General features: G+C 46.2%; 2 protein-coding genes across 2 annotated transcripts in view; both read right to left on the minus strand.

Annotated features, from left to right (window-relative positions):
• Nucleotides 1-6,057, minus strand: part of LOC130119341 (arf-GAP with dual PH domain-containing protein 1-like) — a 30,040-nt gene extending 23,983 nt beyond the window's left edge. Inside the window, exon 1 of the mRNA XM_056287802.1 lies at nucleotides 5,781-6,057. Coding sequence (XP_056143777.1) covers nucleotides 5,781-5,871 — 91 coding nt within the window. The 5' untranslated portion in view covers nucleotides 5,872-6,057. The remainder of the gene's footprint in view (nucleotides 1-5,780) is intronic.
• A 2,182-nt stretch (nucleotides 6,058-8,239) lies between these two features.
• On the minus strand, nucleotides 8,240-21,073 carry LOC130119928 (RNA-binding protein with serine-rich domain 1-like). Its single transcript, XM_056288526.1, has 7 exons — nucleotides 21,018-21,073; nucleotides 13,011-13,151; nucleotides 12,689-12,874; nucleotides 12,480-12,585; nucleotides 10,397-10,550; nucleotides 9,091-9,232; nucleotides 8,240-8,769 (listed from the first exon to the last, which is right to left on the minus strand). Coding segments are annotated over exons 1-7 (837 nt in total). The 5' UTR covers nucleotides 21,020-21,073; the 3' UTR covers nucleotides 8,240-8,663.
• Nucleotides 21,074-21,163: the final 90 nt, after the last annotated feature.

The raw sequence follows: 21,163 nt of genomic DNA on the forward strand, positions 1-21,163 counted from the left end.
AAGAGCACCACAGATGTGAAGTTTGCTTTGAGAATGTTGATGGACAAGTATAGAGAAGGCCAGAAGGAGTCACATTGTGTCTTTGTAGATTTACAGAAAGCATGTGACAGGGTGCCGAGAGAGGAGGTGTGGTATTGTATGAGGAAGTCGGGAGTTGCAGAGAAGTATGTAGGAGTGGTGCAGGATATGTATGAGGGAAGTGTGACGGTGGTGAGGTGTGCGGTTGGAATGACAGATGGGTTCAAGGTGGAGGTGGGATTACATCAAGGATCGGCTCTGAGCCCTTTCTTGTTCGCAGTGGTGATGGACAGGTTGACGGACAAGATCAAGCAGGAGTCTCCGTGGACGATGATGTTTGCAGATGACATTGTGATCTGTAGCGAGAGTAGGGTGCAGGTGGAGGAGAGCCTGGAGAGGTGGAGGTATGTACTGGAGAGAAGAGGAATGAAAGTCAGTAGGAGCAAGACAGAATACCTATAGGTGAATGAGAGAGAGGTACAGCTGAATGGTGAGGATGCAAGGAGTAGAGGTGACGAAGGCGTACGAGTTTAAATACTTGGGGTCAACTGTCCAAAGTAACGGGGAGTGCAGAAGAGAGGTGAAGAAGAGAGTGCAGGCAGGGTGGAGTGGGTGGAGAAGTGTGTCAGGAGTGTTGTGACAGAAGGGTACCAGCAAGAGTTAAAGGGAAGGTTTACAAGATGGTAGTGAGACCAGCTATGTTATATGGTTTGGAGACAGTGGCACTGATGAAAAGACAGGAGGCGGAGGTGGAGGTGGCAGAGATGAAGATGATAAGATTTTCATTGGGAGTGACGAAGAAGGACATGATTAGGAAGGAGTATATAAGAGGGACAGTGCAGGTTGGACGGTTTGGAGACAAATCAAGAGAGGCAAGATTGAGATGCTGGGTATATTGGGAGAAGGATGCTGAGTATGGAGCTGCCAGGGAAGAGGAGAAGAGGAAGGCCAAAGAGGATGTGGTGATGTGGTGAGAGGACGTGCGAGTGGCTGGTGTGACAGAGGAAGATGCAGAGGACAGGAAGAGATGGAAATGGATGATCTGCTGTGGCGACCCCTTAACGGGAGCAGCCCACGAGACCGGCTGTTTCAGAGATGCTCTGACCCAGTCGTCCAGCCATCACAAGTTGCCCCTTGTCAAAGTCGCTCAGATCCTTACGCTTGCCCATTTTTCCTCCTTCCAACACATCAACTTCAAGAAGTGACCGTTCACTTGCTGCCTAATACATCCCACCCCTTGACAGGTGCCACTGTAACGAGATAATCAGTGTTATTCACTTACATGTCAGTGGTTTTAATGTTCTGGCTGGTCGGTGTATGTCCAGAGAGAGTGCCAGAGTTGAGTTGCAGTGAAGGGGACAGAGATGGAAAAGATCAGCTCTGGCACTCCGTCTCATTCGTCGGACACACCGGCGACTCCTTCAAAAGGGAGTCACTGCTCTGTGCACCTAAAATAAACCGACATTTCCGAGGTGTCCTCACTTCAGTGTATACAGAAATAAATTCTTGCACTAGTTCCTACAATAAATACAAGTATAATGGTCCACATCCTGAAGTGGAGTGTCCAGGAGCTGCTGCTGCTGCTGCTGCTGCTGCTAACTTCACAAACTGATCATAATAATGTGTGGAATATACAAATGTCTGGGCAAAAGACTCCCAGACAAGTCTGTAGTGTGTGTGTGTGTGCGTGTGTGTGAGAGTGAGAGTGAGAGTGAGAGTGAGAGTGAGAGAGAGAGAGAGAGAGAGAGAGAGAGAGAGAGAGAGAGAGAGAGAGAGAGAGAGAGAGAGTACTAAATACATATTCAGAATACATGCAGTGTGTGTGGTTATGGTAGTAGAACGACATCCACTGGACACCCCTGACGGCTTACCTCAACTCAAGATAGTGTGCCACACAATGTTTCTGTCCACACACACACACACACACACTCACACACACACACAAAAGAAAAAAAATCTAACACTTTCCCTCAGTAGGTGCAGCAGGTGCTGTAATTTGTTGCCAGACTGGAACATTAATGTCTGGTCAGGAAAGAGAAATAAGACTGACAAACACATCTGCACACTTCTATACTGTATACGCTATACTGTATACTCTATATTACATACTATATACTATATACCCTATACTGTATACAGTATATAGTACACTGTATACTATATACTCTATACTCTATACTATATACTCTATACTGTACACTGTATACAGTATACTCTGTACTATATACAGTATACTCTATACTATCTAATCTATACTATATACAGTAGGACAGCAGCTGGGCTATTCTGTATCCAGCAAGCTGAGCAATAGCATGTTCAGTGGATGTGCTTGTCTGGAACAGATCTCTCTCTCTCTCTCTCTCTCTCTCTCTCTCTCTCTCTCTCTCTCTCTCTCTCTCTCTCTCTCTAGTGCTCTCTCTCTCACTGAGAATTATTGTAATCTCTCTCTCGCTCTCTCTCTCTTTCTCCCCCCCACTGAGAATTATTGTAATTTCTTTCTCTCTCCCACTCTCTCTCTCACTCTCTTTCTCCCCCCCGCTCTCTCTCACTGAGAATTATCTCTCTCACTCTCTTTCTCCCCCCTCTCACTCTCCTTCTCTCCCCCTTGCTCTCTCTCTCTCTCTCTTGCTCTCTCTCTCTCACCCCCCCCCCCCCCACAGAGAATTATTGTAATCTCTCTCTCTCTCGCTCCTTTCTTTTTTTTAATTCAGTTAGTCATTTCATCTAGTTATTATTTAGTTATACGAGTTAAAAGAGTAGGTGGTTCCGTTGCCTACCAACACAGGGATCACCGGTTCGAATCCCTGTGTTGCCTCCGGCTTGGCCGGGCGTCCCTACAGACACAATTGGCCGTGTCTGCGGGTGGGAAGCCGGATGTGGGTATGTGTCCTGGTCGCTGCACTAGCGCCGCCTCTGGTCGTTCAGGGCGCCTGTTCGGGGGGGGGGGGACTGGGGGGAATAGCGTGACCGTCCCACGCGCTACATCCCCCTGGCGAAACTCCTCACTGTCAGGTGAAAAGAAGCAGCTGGCGACTCCACATGCATCGGAGGAGGCGTGCGGTGGTCTGCAGCCCTCCTCGGCTCAACAGAGGGGGTGGAGCAGCGACCGGGACGGCTCAGGGAGTGGGGTGATTAGCCAGGTACAATTGGGGGGGGGGGGTTAAAAAGAGTAGGTGGCGAGAATCACTTTTACACCATTTGAGAAACGGAGTGCGTGAGAAGCTGGCCTACAGTGTGGTGGGGTACAACCTAACTGATCAAACAGAAAAGCAGAGCTTGAAAACCACAGACAGCCGTATCGAGTGGGCCCTGCACTGCAGCTGGACTCCGACACGGACCCGGGGCGAGCAGAAACAGGATGTGCTGTATCTTTTGCCCCGTGAGAGGGCCTTCCTCTGTCCCCAGAGCGTATATAGGTTTCGACACAGCACTCGCATATTATTTTAAGCCACTTCATATCAGCCCACCGCACCTTTGCTGCGGTTTTGCCGCTGGTGTTTTGCACCTCACAAGTTGTATTTTATCCACGACTGTGTTGGATTTCACACGCGCTTATAGTTTGCACTTAGACTCTGTTGTTTTTATCGCAGATATTTTATAGTCCTTATCTCCTGCGTAGTCTTGTTTATTCTTTGCATGCGCCGTTTTGAGGGTTAACGCGACGTGTGCTTGCACGATGACAATAAAGTTCCTGTATCTCAAATCCTGAAATGAATATGACCGGTCGCCTGCACGGGGCACCTTTTGCACGTTCTCCGTGTTTTGTGCACCGTGTTCGTTGAGCGGATCAATGCGAGGCGAGAACAGCGGCGGCCACTTCGTAACTGGGTCAGCAAACTGAAGCAATACCAAGTAGTGTGTATTTGGAGGCCGCAGACTTGGTCTCCTTCGCAATATCAAGTAGTGTGTATTTGGAGGCCGCAGACTTGGTCTCCTTCGCAGATGGGAGACATAGTGAGGGCAGGCTCCCACACATACACTAAAAATGTTACACATGCGCACTCTCTCTCTCCCACACACACACACACACACACACACACACACACACACACACACACACACACACACACACACCCGTACAAATGGATTTACAGTAACCACTCACTCACTAACACATCATCTGAGCAAAACTATGCTCCTTTGAAAATAACCAGACACGACACTAACTTCATCCCCAGCAGCCTCCAATAACATTTCCGCTCCCACCCAGATAGCAAAGAATCTTTGGCCCAAATATGGCCCACATCTGCAGTTATCTTACCGCCCACATTTGGCCTTGAAGGACGGCGTCGACTCAGGGTGAGTGTGGCTGCCACATTTGGGCCACTTCTGGCCCACATAGTATGTGCTGTAACCCGAGTCAAGCCCGGTTCGCTACATTTGGGCCATGTCTGGCCCACGCAACATTTGCCGTAACGCAAGTCAGGCCCGGCTTATGACATTTGGGCCACGTCTGGCCCACACAACAGTTGCCAGTGCCGTAAGTACCAGAAGTGCCCCAGATTAGGCCCAGATGTGTTTGCCATCTGGGCATCGCTGCCATAGCTTTGAACGGACATCAGCGGGACATTGTTACCCGATTACAACTTCATCCAACTATTTATGCTCGGTTTGCGCAAGTTGTAAAGTTGGTTTAGCTGAAAGGCTGTTTTTCATACGTGCAAACCACCAAGTCCAAGTTCTTGTATGCAGAAATCCTATTTAGATTATTCTGACAGTCGCTGGCAGACAGTGATAGGAGAGAGGGGGGGGGGGGAGAAGAGACACACAAAAGAGCACGGAGGCGTGGGATATATTGGAGTTGAGCTTGTCCAACATCGGCGTCTGGATCTGGAAACTAGGATGTTAATCATGGTGGAGTTATATACGTTCTCTCGGCACCACCCACAACATATTCGCAGCACACCCGATTCTGATAGCACGTGCAGGGGTTAATTTGTCAAATCCAGATGGTCTTGGTAGAAAGAGGATTTCCCCGTGCAAGCTTCTCAGGGGTGGAGGCTGAGGTGAAACCAGCAGCACGGGACGACGAGAAACAACGGGGGCTATTGCAGATTCCCAAATAATGCCCCTGTTTTTGGATATGCAAACAATCCTGCAACTCGATATATCATCAGGCCATGTGAACACGCTCGACAGTTTCTAGCCCCCGAATCCTGCAGGGCATGCATGTTTGGTTTTCCCTGCTGGTCTCTGTGAAGAAGGTCATCACTTACTGTAGACTAGAGCCAACACACCACACCTGTTTGTCTGGTGCCTGGGTGTGCCAAGGCTGCACCGGTGCGGCTCAGAGGAGAGATGTGTGCGCGCGCGCGCACGCACGCACGCACACACGCACACACACACACACACACACACACACACACACACACACACACACACACACACACACACACACACACAAGGAAATGAACCTGCAACTTCAGACAAGTCAGCCAAACTTGAAACACACGTGAAAAGGCAGCCCCCGTTTTCAATCCCCATCCCGTTGACTCGGTAGGCAAAGGCTTGTTAGACGAATCGACAGCCTTGATCTACGAGCTGTCCCATCAGCCTATCATCGCTCCGGAAAATACCCCAGATGGGTGGGTGGGTGTGGGGGGGGTAGGAACTCTTGATTTGCCACCTATGGCACATAGACAACAAACACGGCGACTGAGTGTGTGCGACTCAGAAGAGAAAGTCGACGAACCTTGCACCTGTCAACCCCCCCCCCCTCCCCCTCCCCCATTGCACCTGAGCTATAGATGTGGCAGGCCTACCTGGGGCTCCGCAATCGGCACAACGTCCATTTCCGGGTTTGCCCAGGAGCTCCTTAAGAAGCGCTTTACTCCTCGCCGCGTCCGCTGCCATGCTGCCGAGCCGCCGAGCCGCCTGCCGAGTGGTGGAGCCCCCTTCACAACTCCGACACGTCGGAAACGGAACGGCCGCGGCGCCGCACGGGGACGGCGGGGAGGTACCACGCTGCCGCGTGAGAGGCAGTCATCGTACAAACCACGCGACCCAACACCGACGAACGCGACGCGGCGGATGCTACTCCATCACCACGCTGGCGCGAGTCTGCAGCATTCCGCGCGCGCGAGAGAGAGAGAGGGGGGGGGGAGAGAGAGAGAGAGAGAGAGAGAGACCCCGAGCGGTCAGTGGGAAACGAGACACACCCTCGCGAAGAAAATCCACTTTTACCTCCTTTATCCCAACCAGGTGCCTTTATTTACCATTTAAAAACAAACGCAAAAGACTCACAACGTTTTTTTTAAAACTCTTTAACTATATTTTTCGAGTCAAAGTTAAAAAAAATTTTAACCTTTCATTGATGTGTTTGACTCTTCTTTTTTTTTTTTTTTTTTTGCAAAAATCTTAAAATGGCATACGGCTCGAGAAAGCGTTGTGATTTAGACAAGTTAGGGCAGGCCAGCTGCAGTTCCGTCAGAGGGATCAGCCGCCACCCTTTTGTTCCTCTCTTCCTTCTCGTGAAAGTAACAAGAGCACCTGCTCTCATTTCTACACCGGCTCTACACCTCTGGACAGAGACCTGAGGGGAGCTGTGATGCTGCTGAGGTGAGCTGTGATGACCCGAGATGAGCTGTGATGACCTGAGATGAGCTGTGATGACCTGAGGTGAGCTGTGATGACCCGAGATGAGCTGTGATGACCTGAGATGAGCTGTGATGACCCGTGATGAGCTGTGATGACCTGAGGTGAGCTGTGATGACCCGAGATGAGCTGTGATGACCTGAGATGAGCTGTGATGACCCGTGATGAGCTGTGATGACCTGAGGTGAGCTGTGATGACCTGAGATGAGCTGTGATGACCTGAGATGAGCTGTGATGACCTGAGATGAGCTGTGATGCTGCTGAGGTGAGGTGTGATGACCTGAGGTGAACTTTGATGACCTGAGGTGAACTGTGATGACCTGAGATGAGCTGTGATGACCTGAGGTGAGCTGTGATGACCTGAGGTGAGCTGTGATGCTGCCGAGGTGAACTGTGATGACCTGAGGTGAACTGTGATGACCTGAGATGAGCTATGACCTGAGGTGAGCTGTGATGACCTGAGATGAGCTGCGATGACCCGTGATGAGCTGTGATGACCCGTGATGAGCTGTGATGCTGCCGAGGTGAGCTGTGATGACCTGAGGTGAACTGTGATGACCTGAGGTGAGCTGTGATGACCCGAGGTGAGCTGTGATGACCCAAGATGAGCTGTGATGACCGGAGGTGAGCTGTGATGACCCGTGATGAGCTGTGATGACCCGTGATGAGCTGTGATGCTGCTGAGGTGAGCTGTGATGACCTGAGATGAGCTGTTATGACCTGAGGTGAGCTGTGATGACCTGAGATGAGCTGTGATGCTGCTGAGATGAGCTGTGATGCTGCTGAGATGAGCTGTGATGCTGCTGAGGCCACGTGTGCTGGAAAGTGGCGACCTTGCTGTGACTGAGGGAACGACACGCAGCTCATTTTGTTCCTATTCCCACAAAGTTACAGCACAGACACTGCTTATGTCTGATTCACACATTCCCCACACACTATAGAGAAGGACACAAATGTATGGATAACATACATTAGCCATCATTATGCAAAGTTGCATACAAGATGATGTAAATGGGACCACTGAAAAAGTGGAGAAAATTTTAATATAGCAAGTGCTTGGATTTGTGCTGAAATGGTGATGCGTATGTGCAGATTGAGCAATTGAAAAAGGGGTGTTTTAGATATCTGTCAAGTAATTCTTTACAACCCTTTTCTATTTTTGTCTTTACTTTTTTTTTTTTTTTGCTGAGGCATTCTTGCACAGAAATATTTTCCCCCTCTTAAACCAACTGATGGGTAGCCGACTGCAGAATCCTTGCAGTTTCCGGAAACTGCACTAAAGCTGCACCTAACACTCGGATGCAAGTATGGCTCGTGCACGAGACAAGTCCACCCACAAGAACTTAAATGGACCTTTCAGAATCTGAACATGCCAGGAAATAATTACACACTCTCGTATATCATTCCACTTGTGTACGCCAAGCGTGCCTTTGCGCACCAGTATGTGGGTGAGGGTATGGAGGAGGGAGAGTTCTCTCAGGCCAGAGAAGACATGGCTGCCCTGGACAAAATATGTGACTATATGCATTTCTACAAGACTAACATCAGTCAATTTTAATGTCTGCCAATGTCCTGAATGAATGAAAAAAAAAAAACAACCAAAAACTGCGATATACAATATCCTCTTATTGTGCTTTATTGTGTTGTGCAATAAAAAGGAAAGATTGTACGTATATGTTCAAGTATATTTTCAAAACGTCCAAAACTTCAGAAAATGGTGAACCAGTGTTGTGGTTTGAATCAGCACGTCTCGAGCTCAACTCAGGAAAAAAAAAAAAAAACACATTACATCTCAAAATAAACACAAACACATTATATTATATTTTAAAAAAAAAAAAACCACTTTTCCTTGGGTTCAACTGAACAACAAAAAAATTGTAATCTGTCCGTTTTCTACATGAAGACGGATAGTTACAGAGCAAACTTATTTTTGTGACGAGTCCATAATACATCAGAAATGTTGCTGAACAGAATCGCCAAGCATATGTGGCGGAGGAGAGTCCACGAGGTCTTTTAAGTTTTAGGGACCGGGGGACAGAAGAGCTGCTCCTCTACCGAGAGGAGTTGGAGCTGGAGCGAGAGCGGGGACGTCTGCGGCCGGGAGATCTGGAGTGAAAGCGACGGCGTTCTGGGGACCGCCTCCTGGGTGACCTGGACCTGCAGGGACACACACATCGGCAGCATGGAGTCAAAATGGATGTGCAAAACATTTGCAGTAAGTTAAACTGATAATGGGGAAAAAGACTCATTCGTCAAATCTCTACACCCATAGTGCAACTCAGGGCTGTGGCTGGCTGGAGTATATTCCAGCGAGCATTGGGCCAAAGGCAAGGAGACACCCCTAAAAGGGTTTCCAGTCAATCACAAGGCCCACATACCAAATCCGTATACACCGCTCATACTTATGAATAATTCAGAGTAATTTATGTTTTGCTTAACAATGCATTCTGATTCAGGGAGAAATTTAAGGGCCCGGACCTTCTCCTCATGCGAGGAGGGGTGCGACGCCACATTGGAGGACGTGCAGGCATTCTTCGTGGGGGTGAAGGTCTGTGAGGTGGAGGACGGGTTCTTGGAGTCAGTACAGCAGACGCGGTTATTTCTTGCCCATCAATCTGACCTGCAAAAAGTATCAGAGAGTAAAAGCAGACCAAATGTTAATCACATAACTGTCTCTGAGGGTGTGTGAGAGATGCATGCATGAATATTAAGTCAGAAAAGCAGTTTATGTCATTGCTATTATACATTTTCATGTTTTTTGTAGTTATTAAGTCTTATTAAACACAAGTATTTATATTTTAAAGCAACAGTTCTGAAGACAGTCATTTCTGTTAAACTTATTGACACCTATGGTGACACTGGTAGCTGAAGTGATATTTGACAACTCAAAATCCAAGAGATCCATTTGAAATTAAAGATGGCAGTGCTGTTGTGTCAGCACCTTCCTCACTGATGCAAAACAAAAAAAAACATTGCTGAACCTGGGTTCTACCTATTGATGTCAAGGTATTTGTTTGTAAAGGTCTTCTGATAAATTTGATTGTAAGCCCCAACAAAATTTCTACAGTTTTGCTGCTACCTGCCTTAGTCTGCTGGATTTGGCTGTTATGGTGAAGCTATAAAAAGGTATGCATTGTTTTTTGTGGGATCCCCCCCCTTTTTTTCCCCCTAATTGTATCCGGCCAATTATCCCACTCTTCTGAGTCATCCCAGTTGCTGCTCCACATCCTCTGCCGATCCGGGGAGGGCTGCAGACTACCACATGCCTCCCTCGATACATGTGGAGTCGCCAGCCACTTCTTTTCACCTGACAGTGAGGAGTTCCGCCAGGGGGACATAGCGGGTGGGAGGATCACGCTATTCCCCCCAGTTCCCCCTCCCCCCCGAACAGGCGCCCCAACCGACCAGAGGAGGCGCTAGTGCAACGACCAGGACACATACCCACATCCAGCTTCCCACCCACAGACAGCCAATTGTGTGTAGGGACACCCGACCAAGCCGGAGGTAACACGGGGATTCAAACTGGCAATCGCTGTGTTGGTAGGCAATGGAATAGACCCGGACGCCCCTACATTGTATTGTTTTTGCCAAAAAAAGTACTACCTGGTAGTAATCATCAAAATGAGCAACTAGAAAAGTGTTACGGATCTGAAGATTCATGAAACAGCTATCTTCTTAAATGTCCCACTGTTTGCATGTCATGTGCAGGATCATAGCTTTGACATTTAAGTTAATTTACGTCTTCTTATGAGATAGTGTTGCCAATGTAAACGTGCTGTCTTACCCCTATCCATGTGTTTGAGGGCATTCTGTGCTTCTTTTGGGGACTCAAACTCCACATAAGCATAACCCCTTGACAGGTGTGGGTGGTGTCTGTCCATTGGCATATATATCATCTTGATGTTCCCATAGATGGCAAAGATCTCCTGGATGTGATCCTGTGGATCAAAGACAACTGCTCGTTACCACCATGCTCCAATGTTAAAAACTTCTCTTTGTGACACTAACAGGATAATCACAGATTGGACTGCATATCGCTATCAAAAAAATCAAGAAGGGTAAATTTTGAAAGATTTTCAATGACAATAAATTACACTTTTCTTTTTAAATGCAAGCGATAGAAAAACCAGAAAATGCATGTGACAAATGAGGACCAGATTGGCTGAAAAGATTACATTGAATGTTACTACAACATCCTGATAATTCACAGGACAGAATGACACCCCCTCACTGATTTTTTGTTTTGTTTGCTGTGTTGCAAAATATATTTTATAATATATTATTACATTTTCAGAGAAATGACCAAGGGATCAGCTGCAATGCTCAGAGTTGCATAGCCCACTTGACAGAAGTCTGAATCTCTTTTGCACTTCACAGATTCAACTTCTTTGAGAAAATGTCTGGAAGAAACTAGAAGTCACATCAGGACTGAGTCAAGACACGTGACAAAAGGTGAAACTTCTGGAAGAAGAGGTCTGATGAGACTAAAGTTGAGTTCTTTGGTCTGAAAGCAAAGCTTTTTGGTGCAAGCCATCCCTACCATCAAGCATCGTCCCATTGGGTTAGTTTTCAGCAACAGAGACTGGAAAGTTGGTTGCAATCAATGGCAAGATGGATAGAGCCAAATACAGCCAAATCCTTGAGAAGAACCCATTTCAGTTTGCAAGAGCGCTTCATGTAAGACTTCAAAGCCGAGGTACCTACCGAACCATGATTTTTGTGTACCATTACAACCCTATTTATAATCTACAATCAATATTATCCTGAGATACTATAGATTTGTAGGATCCCTGTGGTTAAATTAGACAATTAAATCAGTAAAGATTGGGATATATTGACAATACCACGATAGAAAGAAGATACTGAACACGACAACATATTGAGGTCAAAGGTAAATCTTCATTATCCATCCATCCATCCATTACCCAAACCGCTTATCCTGCCATTAGGGTCGCGGGGATGCTGGAGCCTATCCCAGCAGTCAGGCGGGGAGACACCCTGGACAGGCTGCCAGGCCATCACAGGGCCAATCGTCATTAAGTTGATAAAGAAGTTTTTTATTCACTCGAGAGAATTTTTGGCATGTTGGCTATTGACAGATAAAAAGGTCTTCATTTGTTTTCAGAGAGAACGCTACAGGATACACTATTTGCAGGCTGTGCCAGTGAGTGCACTTCTGGCTCTGTGCACAATTCAATCTACAAAACAAGATTCTCTTTATAGTTCGGGTAGCGTATCGGTCTATTCCGTTGCCTACCAACACTGGGCTCTCTGGTTCGAATCCCCGTGTTACCTCCGGCTGGGTCAGGCGTCTCTACAGACACAATTGGCCGTGTCTGCGGGTGGGAAGCTGGATGTGGGTATGTGTCCTGGTCGCTGCACTAGCGCCTCCTCTGGTCAGTTGGAGCGCCTGTTCAGGGGGGAGGGGTAACTGGGGGGAACAGTATGAGCCTCCCACGTGCTACGTCCCCCTAGCAAAACTCCTCACTGTCAGGTGAAAAGAAGCAGTTGGTGGCTCCACATGTATCGGAGGAGACATGTGGTAGTCTGCAGCCCTCCCCGGATCGGCAGAGGGGGTGGAGCAGAGACCAGGAGAGCTCGGAAGAGTCAGGTAATTGGCCAGATACAATTCGGGAGAAGAAAAAAAAAAAAAGGGGGGGGGGTCCCAAAAAAAGAAAAGATTCTCTTTATAGGTCTTAACCTGTGTGAATCTACCTTACATCCTATTCAAGATCTTCTACAAGTTAGCAATAGTCCTAAAATATGTAAAGCTTTTACGTAGTTTTTTTTTTGGGGGGGGGGGGGCAAGCGGTAGATGCAGGAAAGGACAGGTTGTCTACTGCTGTAAATAGTTTAGCATTACTCACCTTGGTTACATTCCTGGTCAGTCGCCCCAAGTGCACTTTAGTTGGTTTGGGGCTTCGGCTCCTTTTCATTGGCTCGTTATCATCTCCTCTCCTCTGTGTTTTGGACCTGCGTAATCCCAAACAAAAAAATCACAAACCGTTACAGTCTGTAATGCAGCATATTGTCATATCAACTGTAAAAATATAGTGCAAATGCTGCAGCAACTGACGCTGAGTGGGAACTGCGGCGATTGTCATGGCGTCTGAAAGAAGGGTTCGAAGATCCAGAAGAGCTGGAGGAGGATGAGGAGCGGGAGCTGGGAGAACCAGAGTGGCTGGACCTGGAGGAACTTGATCCGCTTGAGGAATCTGAGCTGGAGCCAGAGCTGCTGCTTAAGGTAGAACTAGACCTGGACCTAATTATGGCCATAAAGAGTGCAAATCAGTCTAGTAACACTGACTAATCAAAAGACTTTGACATGAAAGTGACATGAAAACAAAAATACTCATAAAAACAATTTTTGAGACATAAGGAATCCCAAAGTCTCCAACCTGCTGCTACCAGTAGAAGTACGGAGTTGTCTCCTCCCCTTCTCCCTTCCTCTCTCGTCTCCTCTTTCCTTAGCAGTAGTCCTTTCCTTGCCTCGGTCTTTAGATTTTTCTTCCTCCTTCCTCTTTGTGGTTGATGGTCCCCTATAATTTAACAAATAAATAAGATTTAGAAATTATACAAATTGAGGGCGGCCAAAGGGATGTTTCTTCTTGGCATGGTGGCCCAGTGGTTGGCACTGTTGCCTTACAGCGAGAAGGTCCCGGGTTCGAACCCCAGGCCATCCCAGGTCCTTTCTGTGTGGAGTTTGCATGTTCTCCCCGTGTCTGCGTGGGTTTCCTCCGGGTGCTCCGGTTTCCCCCCACCATTAAAAAGACATGCATGTTAGGGTTAATACCCCTGTCTGTGCCCCTGACCAAGGCAATGGTAAGAAGAAGTGGAGTTGGTCCCCGGGTGTTGCAGCTGCCCACTGCTCCTATACAATAGGATGTGTTAAATGCAGAGAACAAATTTAATTGTAACCATACAACTGTACAATGACAGAATAAAGTGGCTTTGTTTCTTGTTCTTTCTTTCATTTCAGCACTTGATTTGAATAAATTATTCAAATCATGTGAAAGGCCTGCAGCCCATGTTGAATAAGAGATATTCAGAAAAATTAAGTTCTGGGTATGGATAGGCTCCAGTAAGCAGCCTATCCCAGAGTAAGGACAAGTGGTTTGTATAATGAATGAATTAATGTTATTAAGATATACCAACATTTTATTTATATATTTCTGCTGAATTGAATATTAGATATCCTTTATCTGATCCCTATTGAAAATACCTGATCTGGGCTTTTCCAAACTGATCTTTCTTTGATGACAACAACTGAATAGAAATAAAACAACAAAATGTGGCAAATACAGTGCTGCTTGAAAGTATGTGAACCCCTTGAGCAGTTTAGATGTTTCTGTTGTTTTACCATGATTTTCTTATTCTATCATCACCAGTTTTTATGTATGAAATGTCAGATATATGTTTATCAGTTGCATGTACTTGTTTAGTGGGACTTGTTTAAGTAGCCCAAAAACTACATGAAACATGGAATTAGTGTATGTGCAAAAGTAAGTGAACCCCCAGCTGCATTGGTTAAGTCAAGCAGCTAACAGACTGAGGTGAAACACATTTGGGTGCTTAATTAATCATTTAAACAGACCAATGAAATGAGACATCCTTGGGAAAGGGTTTGGCCTGCACTAATTAAAAGACAGAGGAAACCAACCAAACCACTGTGGTCCCATACAAATCAACAATGCTGAGAGCAAAGGAGATATCCGAGGACATGAAGAAGAGGGTAGTGACAGCCCATCAGTCTGGGGAGGGCTATAAGCCCATCTCCAAAAGATTCCAGCTCCATCCATCCACTGTAAGACAAATAATTTACAAATGGAGGGCCTTCAACATGACAGCAACTCTGCCTAGAAGTGGACGCCCACCAAAAATATCCCCCAGAAGCACCAGAAAAATAATAAATCAGGTAAAGGACAACCCACACATCACCTCTAGAGAGTTGCAGACCTCTCTGATAGCATCTGGGACAAATGTGCATGCGTCTACAATCAGACAGAAACTGAATAGCCATGACATTCATGGGAGGGTTGCTAGAAGGAAGCCTCTGCTCTCAAAAAAGAACAAAGCTGCCCGTTTCAACTTTGCCAGAGAGCACTTGGACAAACCAGAGGCCTTCTGGAAGTCCATTCTCTGGACAGACGAGTCCAAAATAGAATTATTTGGTCACAATCAAAACCAACATGTTTGGAGAAAAGCCAACCCTGCATATGAAGAAAAGAACCTCCTCCCAACAGTGAAGCATGGTGGTGGAAATGTGAAGGTCTGAGGCTGCTTTTCTGCTTCTGGACCTGGACGACTCCATATTATCCAAGGAACCATGCATTTTCCAGCATATCAAGAAATTCTTGACCAGAATCTCCTGCCATCAGTCAGGGAGTTGACGCTGGGACGAAAATGGATTATGCAACAAGACAATGACCCAAAGCATTCCAGCAAAACTACAAAGGAATGGCTTCAGAGAAAGAGGATTCGTACTCTGGATTGGCCCAGTCAAAGTCCAGACCTTAATCCAATTGAAATGTTGTGGTGAGACCTGAAGAAGTTGGCACATACCAGATGTCCCTCCAACCTCTCTCAACTGGCTGAGTTCTGCAAGGAGGATTGGGCAAAAAACCCCATAAGCAGATGCGAGAGACTGGTTAGTGGTTACAGAAGACGTTTGGTTGAAGTAATGGCTGCAAAAGGAGGAGCCACAAGCTACTAATACAAGGGTTCACATACTTTTGCACATGTTAAATTTTCAGTTTTTGTGAAATAAACCACCTTTGTTGAATTAAATAATGAAAATATATCTCTTTTTGTGTGTGTGTCCATTATTTGGAAGGTGTGCTTTACAAATTGGGATTTGGATCTATGTGTCTACTACTACTACTACTTTCGGCTGCTCCCGTTAGGGGTCGCCACAGCGGATCATCCGGATCTATGTGTAATAAGCTTATTTTAATGTTTTTTTACAAAAATAGTGACCATGTCTGGAGGATTCACAAACTTTCAAGCAGCACTGTAGATGTTACAATGTTGTAAAATGACACCTCATTTAGAAATGGGATGCTGTTATGCATCAAGAGCTTGGGTTACCACTACCACTGATTGCTACACACTAAGAACAGCACTCAAACAGGCAAAGAAGGGAGCACAGACAACACATGAAGTCCAAGCTCGCCTCGAACAACCCGACGTACTTATGGCAGGGACTGCAAACTATTATAGACTTCAAAGGAAAATAACAACAAATCACAAACACAGCACCCACCCTTCTAGATGAACTAAATTCCTTTTACACCAGGTTTGCTACCTCTGTTAACCCCCCACCCCCACCCATTCCTGCTGACGACCAGTGCCCCTCTTCCATCGTCACTACAAACCAGGACTGCCCCTCTCCATCACTGAGGCTAATGTTCGCCAGTCGTTCATGCAGATCAACCCACACACGCAATGCAGCTGGCCCGGACGGCATCCCTGGCCGCGTCCTTAAGGTCTGCGCCCGCCAACTGGGGTATTCACGGTTATATTTAACTTGTCCTTCTCCCTTCCAGACTGTCCCCACCTGCTTTAAATTCACCACCATCATCCCCACTCCCAAACAACAGAAAATAGCCAGTCTCAATGACTTGCTAGCTCTCGTCCCCATGGCCAGCAAGTGTTTTGAGAGGCTGGTTAAATCCCTCATCTGCCCCATGCCCCCACCCCCCAACCTTGACTCCCTGCAATTTGCATACCACCCAGAGGCACAGAAGATCCCACCACCCATGTCCTACACACAGCCCTCTCCCTCCTGGAAGGGAGGAATACCTATATGAGGATGCTGTTCATAGACTACAGCTCAGCGTTGAACACCATAGTGCCCTCCAGGCTCGTCAGAAAGCTCAAAGATCTGGGCCTGAACACAGCACTGTGTGATTGGATCCTGGACTTTCTGACAAACCGCGTCCAGGTGGTGAGAGTGAACAACCACACCTCTTCAGCATGGGAGCACCACAGGGCTGTGCCCGCAGCCCCCTCCTGCATTAACTCTACACCCATGACTGTGTGGCAACACAGGCTACAAGCATCATTGTGAAGCTTGTGGATGACACAGCAGTTGTGGGGTTGATCTCCCGCAGCGACAAGACGGCCTACAGGGAGGAGGTGACTGCTCTGGAAAAGTGGTGCGAGGACAACCAGCTCTCCCTGAACGTCTTTAAGACCAAGGAGGTCATTGTGGATTACAGGAGTGGGGGGGCAGTCACCATCAACAGCACAGCGGTGGAGAGGGTGGACAGATTCAAATACCTGGGGGGTTAGCATCTAAAAGGGTCTGACACGGGCTAGCCAGACCACCACTGTTTTTAAAAAGGCCCAAAAGCATCTGTATGGCCTCAGGTGCCTAAAGAAATTTGGCCCGAGGTCCCAAATCCTCAGCAACGTCTACGGGGGCTAGTGGTGTAATGGAACGTAGTTGATCCGTACAGATCACCCCCCACGGTTCGGCAAGCATGTGAACCGCGGATTAATTGCAAAATTTAACCACATCATAGTGAAATAACTGCCGCTATTACTTTTTAAAGCAGTAGTTCTCAACCTTTTTTTGGCCAGCAGCCCCCCCTTCCATTATCCAGGTCCCTTACCACCCCACCACACCAATCAAAATGTAGGCCAATTGTCTTCCCTGCATATTAATATTGATTATTATTCTGTGTTATACCATTTAAAAAGCATGTGATTGAATAACAAATAACTGATTTGATTTAACTGGACAATTGGAATATTATTAGTTTCCCAGGGAGCAAAAAAAGCCACATGAATAGAAATTATATTTATGAGTCACAGAAAGGTTAATCAGTTCATCTGGACACAACATTTAGTGGGGGAGACGTTTCATCACTGTGTCCAGATGAACTGATTAACCTTTCTGTGACTTTCTCACCTGGATTACTGAGCATGCATGAAGACATATGTATGAGTGTTAGGCAAATGCAACGGTAAGAAATTTGACATTCAAACTTTAATCACGTCTCGTTATCGATCACAAACAGCAGCAAATCAGAAAGCGGTAATTTTTGCACTGGTTCCAAACAAGAAGCATTCTTATCATTTAACACGGCGATGACAAGGCGTTCACGGCGTATCCTCGGGAGAAATTAACGCCTTCAAGAGGAAGAAACTGTTGATTTCCTCAACAAGGAATACCTTGTGTTAACCCGCTTCCCTGGGTTAACACAGTAAATGACGTGTTGGTGAAATTTCATAGATAAACTCTGACATCCCGCAAAGAGAGTCGTTGCTATGGAAACGAGACACCATCTTGTCTAGCCGCATTGGTGTATAAACTGGCAGGTTTTAGAAGGTTCCAGACCAAATTCGTTTCCAAATAATTGCAAGTTTCAACTCGTCTCATCATGAATCTTTGGTGCAAACCCGCCTTAGATAAATGTCACTTATACTAATAATAATAATCAATTTTATTTAAAGACGCCTTTCATGACACTCAATGGACTTTAGCTTTTTTTTTAACTTTAACCTTTTTAGGGAGTTGTTCCTTATCCGATGCGAGGGTCTAAGGGCAGGATGTTGTGTTGCTGTAAAGCCCCTTGAGGCAAATTTGTAATTTGTGACATTGAGCTATACAAATAAAATCGACGACTTGATTTGACTCAAGGTTGCCTTACAATAAAACAAAGCAGTAAAACGGTCCAATCAACACACAATAAGCTATAGCACATACATCATCCATCCATCCATTACCCAAACTGCTTATCCTTACCCAGGGTAACGGGGATGCTGGAGCCTATCCCAGCAGTCTTTGGCAGCAGGCGGGGAGACACCCTGGACAGGCCACCAGTCCATCACAGGGCTGACACATTCACACCTAGGGACAATTTAGTACAGCTGATTCACCTGACCTACAGGTCTTTGGACTGTGGGAGGAAACCGGCGCACCCGGAGGAAACCCATGCAGACACGGGGAGAATATGCAAACACCACACAGAGCATGACCCACACAGAGGACGACCGGTCTACCATTTGGCCATTTTGTTAGATCATCGTGTCTCATTGGTCAACGTCCCTACCAATCATAATATTTGCATGGTGGCCATTTCCTGTTGTGAGCCACAACAGTGACAATTGCATATGGCATATCGGGCACGGTAAAACAGTGGTTAGCGCGGTCACCTCAAAGCAAGAAGGTCCTGGTTTCGAGCCCCGGGGTAGTCCAACCTTGGGGGTTGTCCCAGGTCGTCCTCTGTGTGGAGTTTGCGCATACATCAGCAGGAGTTAAAAAAAGGATTAATTTGATGCTGTTAGTGCTGTTAAATAGAGTATGCTAGTTTAAAAAGGTGGGTTTTAAGAGCCGTGTTGAATTCTGTAATGGAGTCCAGTAAACGGATCTGACGGGGAATGGCATTCCAGAGTTTTGGTGCAGCGAAGGAGAAAGCCCTGCCACCCATTGTGCTGAGGTTGAAGGCTGGTAGTGTCAATAGACCTGCAGCTGAAGACACAGGGAGCGAGATGGTGTGTAAGTCTGAAGGAGGTCTGTGAGATAAGCAGGGGACAGATATGAAGAGCTTTGAATGTTAATAATTAAAATGTTTAAATTAATCCGCTGTGACACAGGAAGCCAGTTTAACTGAATCAGCAGGGGAGAGACATGGTCAGTGGACTGAACGTGTAATAATCCGTGCTGCAGAATTTGGGATGACTTGAAGTTGGTGAAAAGAACAAAAGAACACCTCAATGCCCCCCATTTCTTCAAATATTACTTCTAGCGCCCGCTAATATTCTCTGAACGCCCCCGTTGAGAAACACTATTTTAAAGTAATAATTCCCCAAATCTCAATGCAGAGTTGCAGTGAAACGACAGACATGACATACACGTGCTGTGTTTCACTCTGAAGTGCAATGATTCGTTGATTATGCAAAAAAAAAAAAGCCTCTCGCCTGGCAGCTCCATATTCAGCATCCTTCTCCTAACATATCCACCATCTCCTCAATTTTTTTTGTGAGCTTTGTTCTCCTCACTACATGTTGTATTTTTTGTATTTATTTGCCTTATGTGTTCTGTGGCGTGTTTGTGTGTTTAAATGTTGCCGCTGTTGCACAACAATTGCCCCTTTAGGGACAAAATAAACCTGCTTGACGTGATCTCTCCTCCACATATGTCCAAACCATCTCGATTTCGCCTCTCTTGCTTTGTCTCCAAAAAAATCCAACCTGAACTGTTGCTCTAATATACTCATTCCTAATCCTGTCCTTCATCACTCCCAACAAAAATCTTAGCATCTTCAACCCTACCACCTCCAGGTCTGCCTCCTGTCTTCGCATCAGTGCTACTGTCTCCAGACCATACAACATAGCTGGTCTCACTATCATCTCTTTAACTCTTCTGGTACCATCATATGCTTTCTCTAAATCCACAAAGACACAACGTAACTCCTTCTGACCGTCTCGATACTTCTCAATCAACACTGTCAAAGCAAACATCACATCTGTGTTGCTTTCATGGCATGAAACCATTCTGCTGCTTGTTAATCATCACTTCTCCTCTTAACCTAGCTTCCACTACTCTAGCCCATATCTTCATGTTGTGGCTGATTAACTGTATACCTCTGTAGTTACTACAGCTCTACACGTCACCCTTATTCTTTAAAATCGGTACCAGTATGATTCTTCTCCACTCCTCAGGCATCCTCTCACTTTCCAAGATTGTGCTAAACAATCTAGTCAAAAACTCCACTGCAATCTCGCCAAAACATCTCCATGTCTCCAGTTATGTACATTTCCCCAGGCAATAAAACTACTAAATAAATCTCTCTCTCTCACACACACACACACACACAAAGTGCAATCTAAACTCTGCAATATTCGGTGCAATATTCTCTGTGCAATATTCTACAATATTCTGAATGATTGTATGCAACCTTTTATTGCCCTTTATATTTTGGTCATCTTATTTTTATATTATCTTGGATGTTTTTGTTTTTATATTTATGTTTTTACATACACCTTTTTTTTCGTAACGGAGCCTCCCATGCCAACGTATTTCACACGACTGTACTAGTATATCCGGAGTGACAATGAACATCTTAAATGACTTCTAGCGAACAGGCTTCCAGCGCCATTGATTCACCACTTTTATTGGTGGTGGTTGAGGTGAGCTACCCGCTTCAATGTGAAGCGCTTTGGGTGCCTAGAAAAGCGCTATATAATTCCTATTATTAATTAGCTTTATTGTTATTACTTTGGGGGCTAACTTGCAAGTTCATCTGCATCGACTTGGTATATTGGCGACTGAGGGCTGCACGTATAAACTAACTGGAAAACAGGTCAGCGGTTCATTGAAACACCGAATTTACGTCACCAAACCACCACCACTTTACAAACTTAAATTAAAAAACTGAAATTAAAAAACAACTTACATCTCTCTGCACCTTCTGCGACCCGAGGCCACCGATCCGCGCCGCGGTGTGGAGTCGCGGGATGATGACGCAAAGAGTCGATGTCGCGGGATTATGACGTCTGGGGGGCGGCGTTACGGGGTGATGACGCCAGAAGGTTGTTCGAC

Source organism: Lampris incognitus, chromosome 10 (assembly GCF_029633865.1).
Source record: "Lampris incognitus isolate fLamInc1 chromosome 10, fLamInc1.hap2, whole genome shotgun sequence".
NCBI classification, from domain to species: Eukaryota; Metazoa; Chordata; class Actinopteri; order Lampriformes; family Lampridae; genus Lampris; species Lampris incognitus.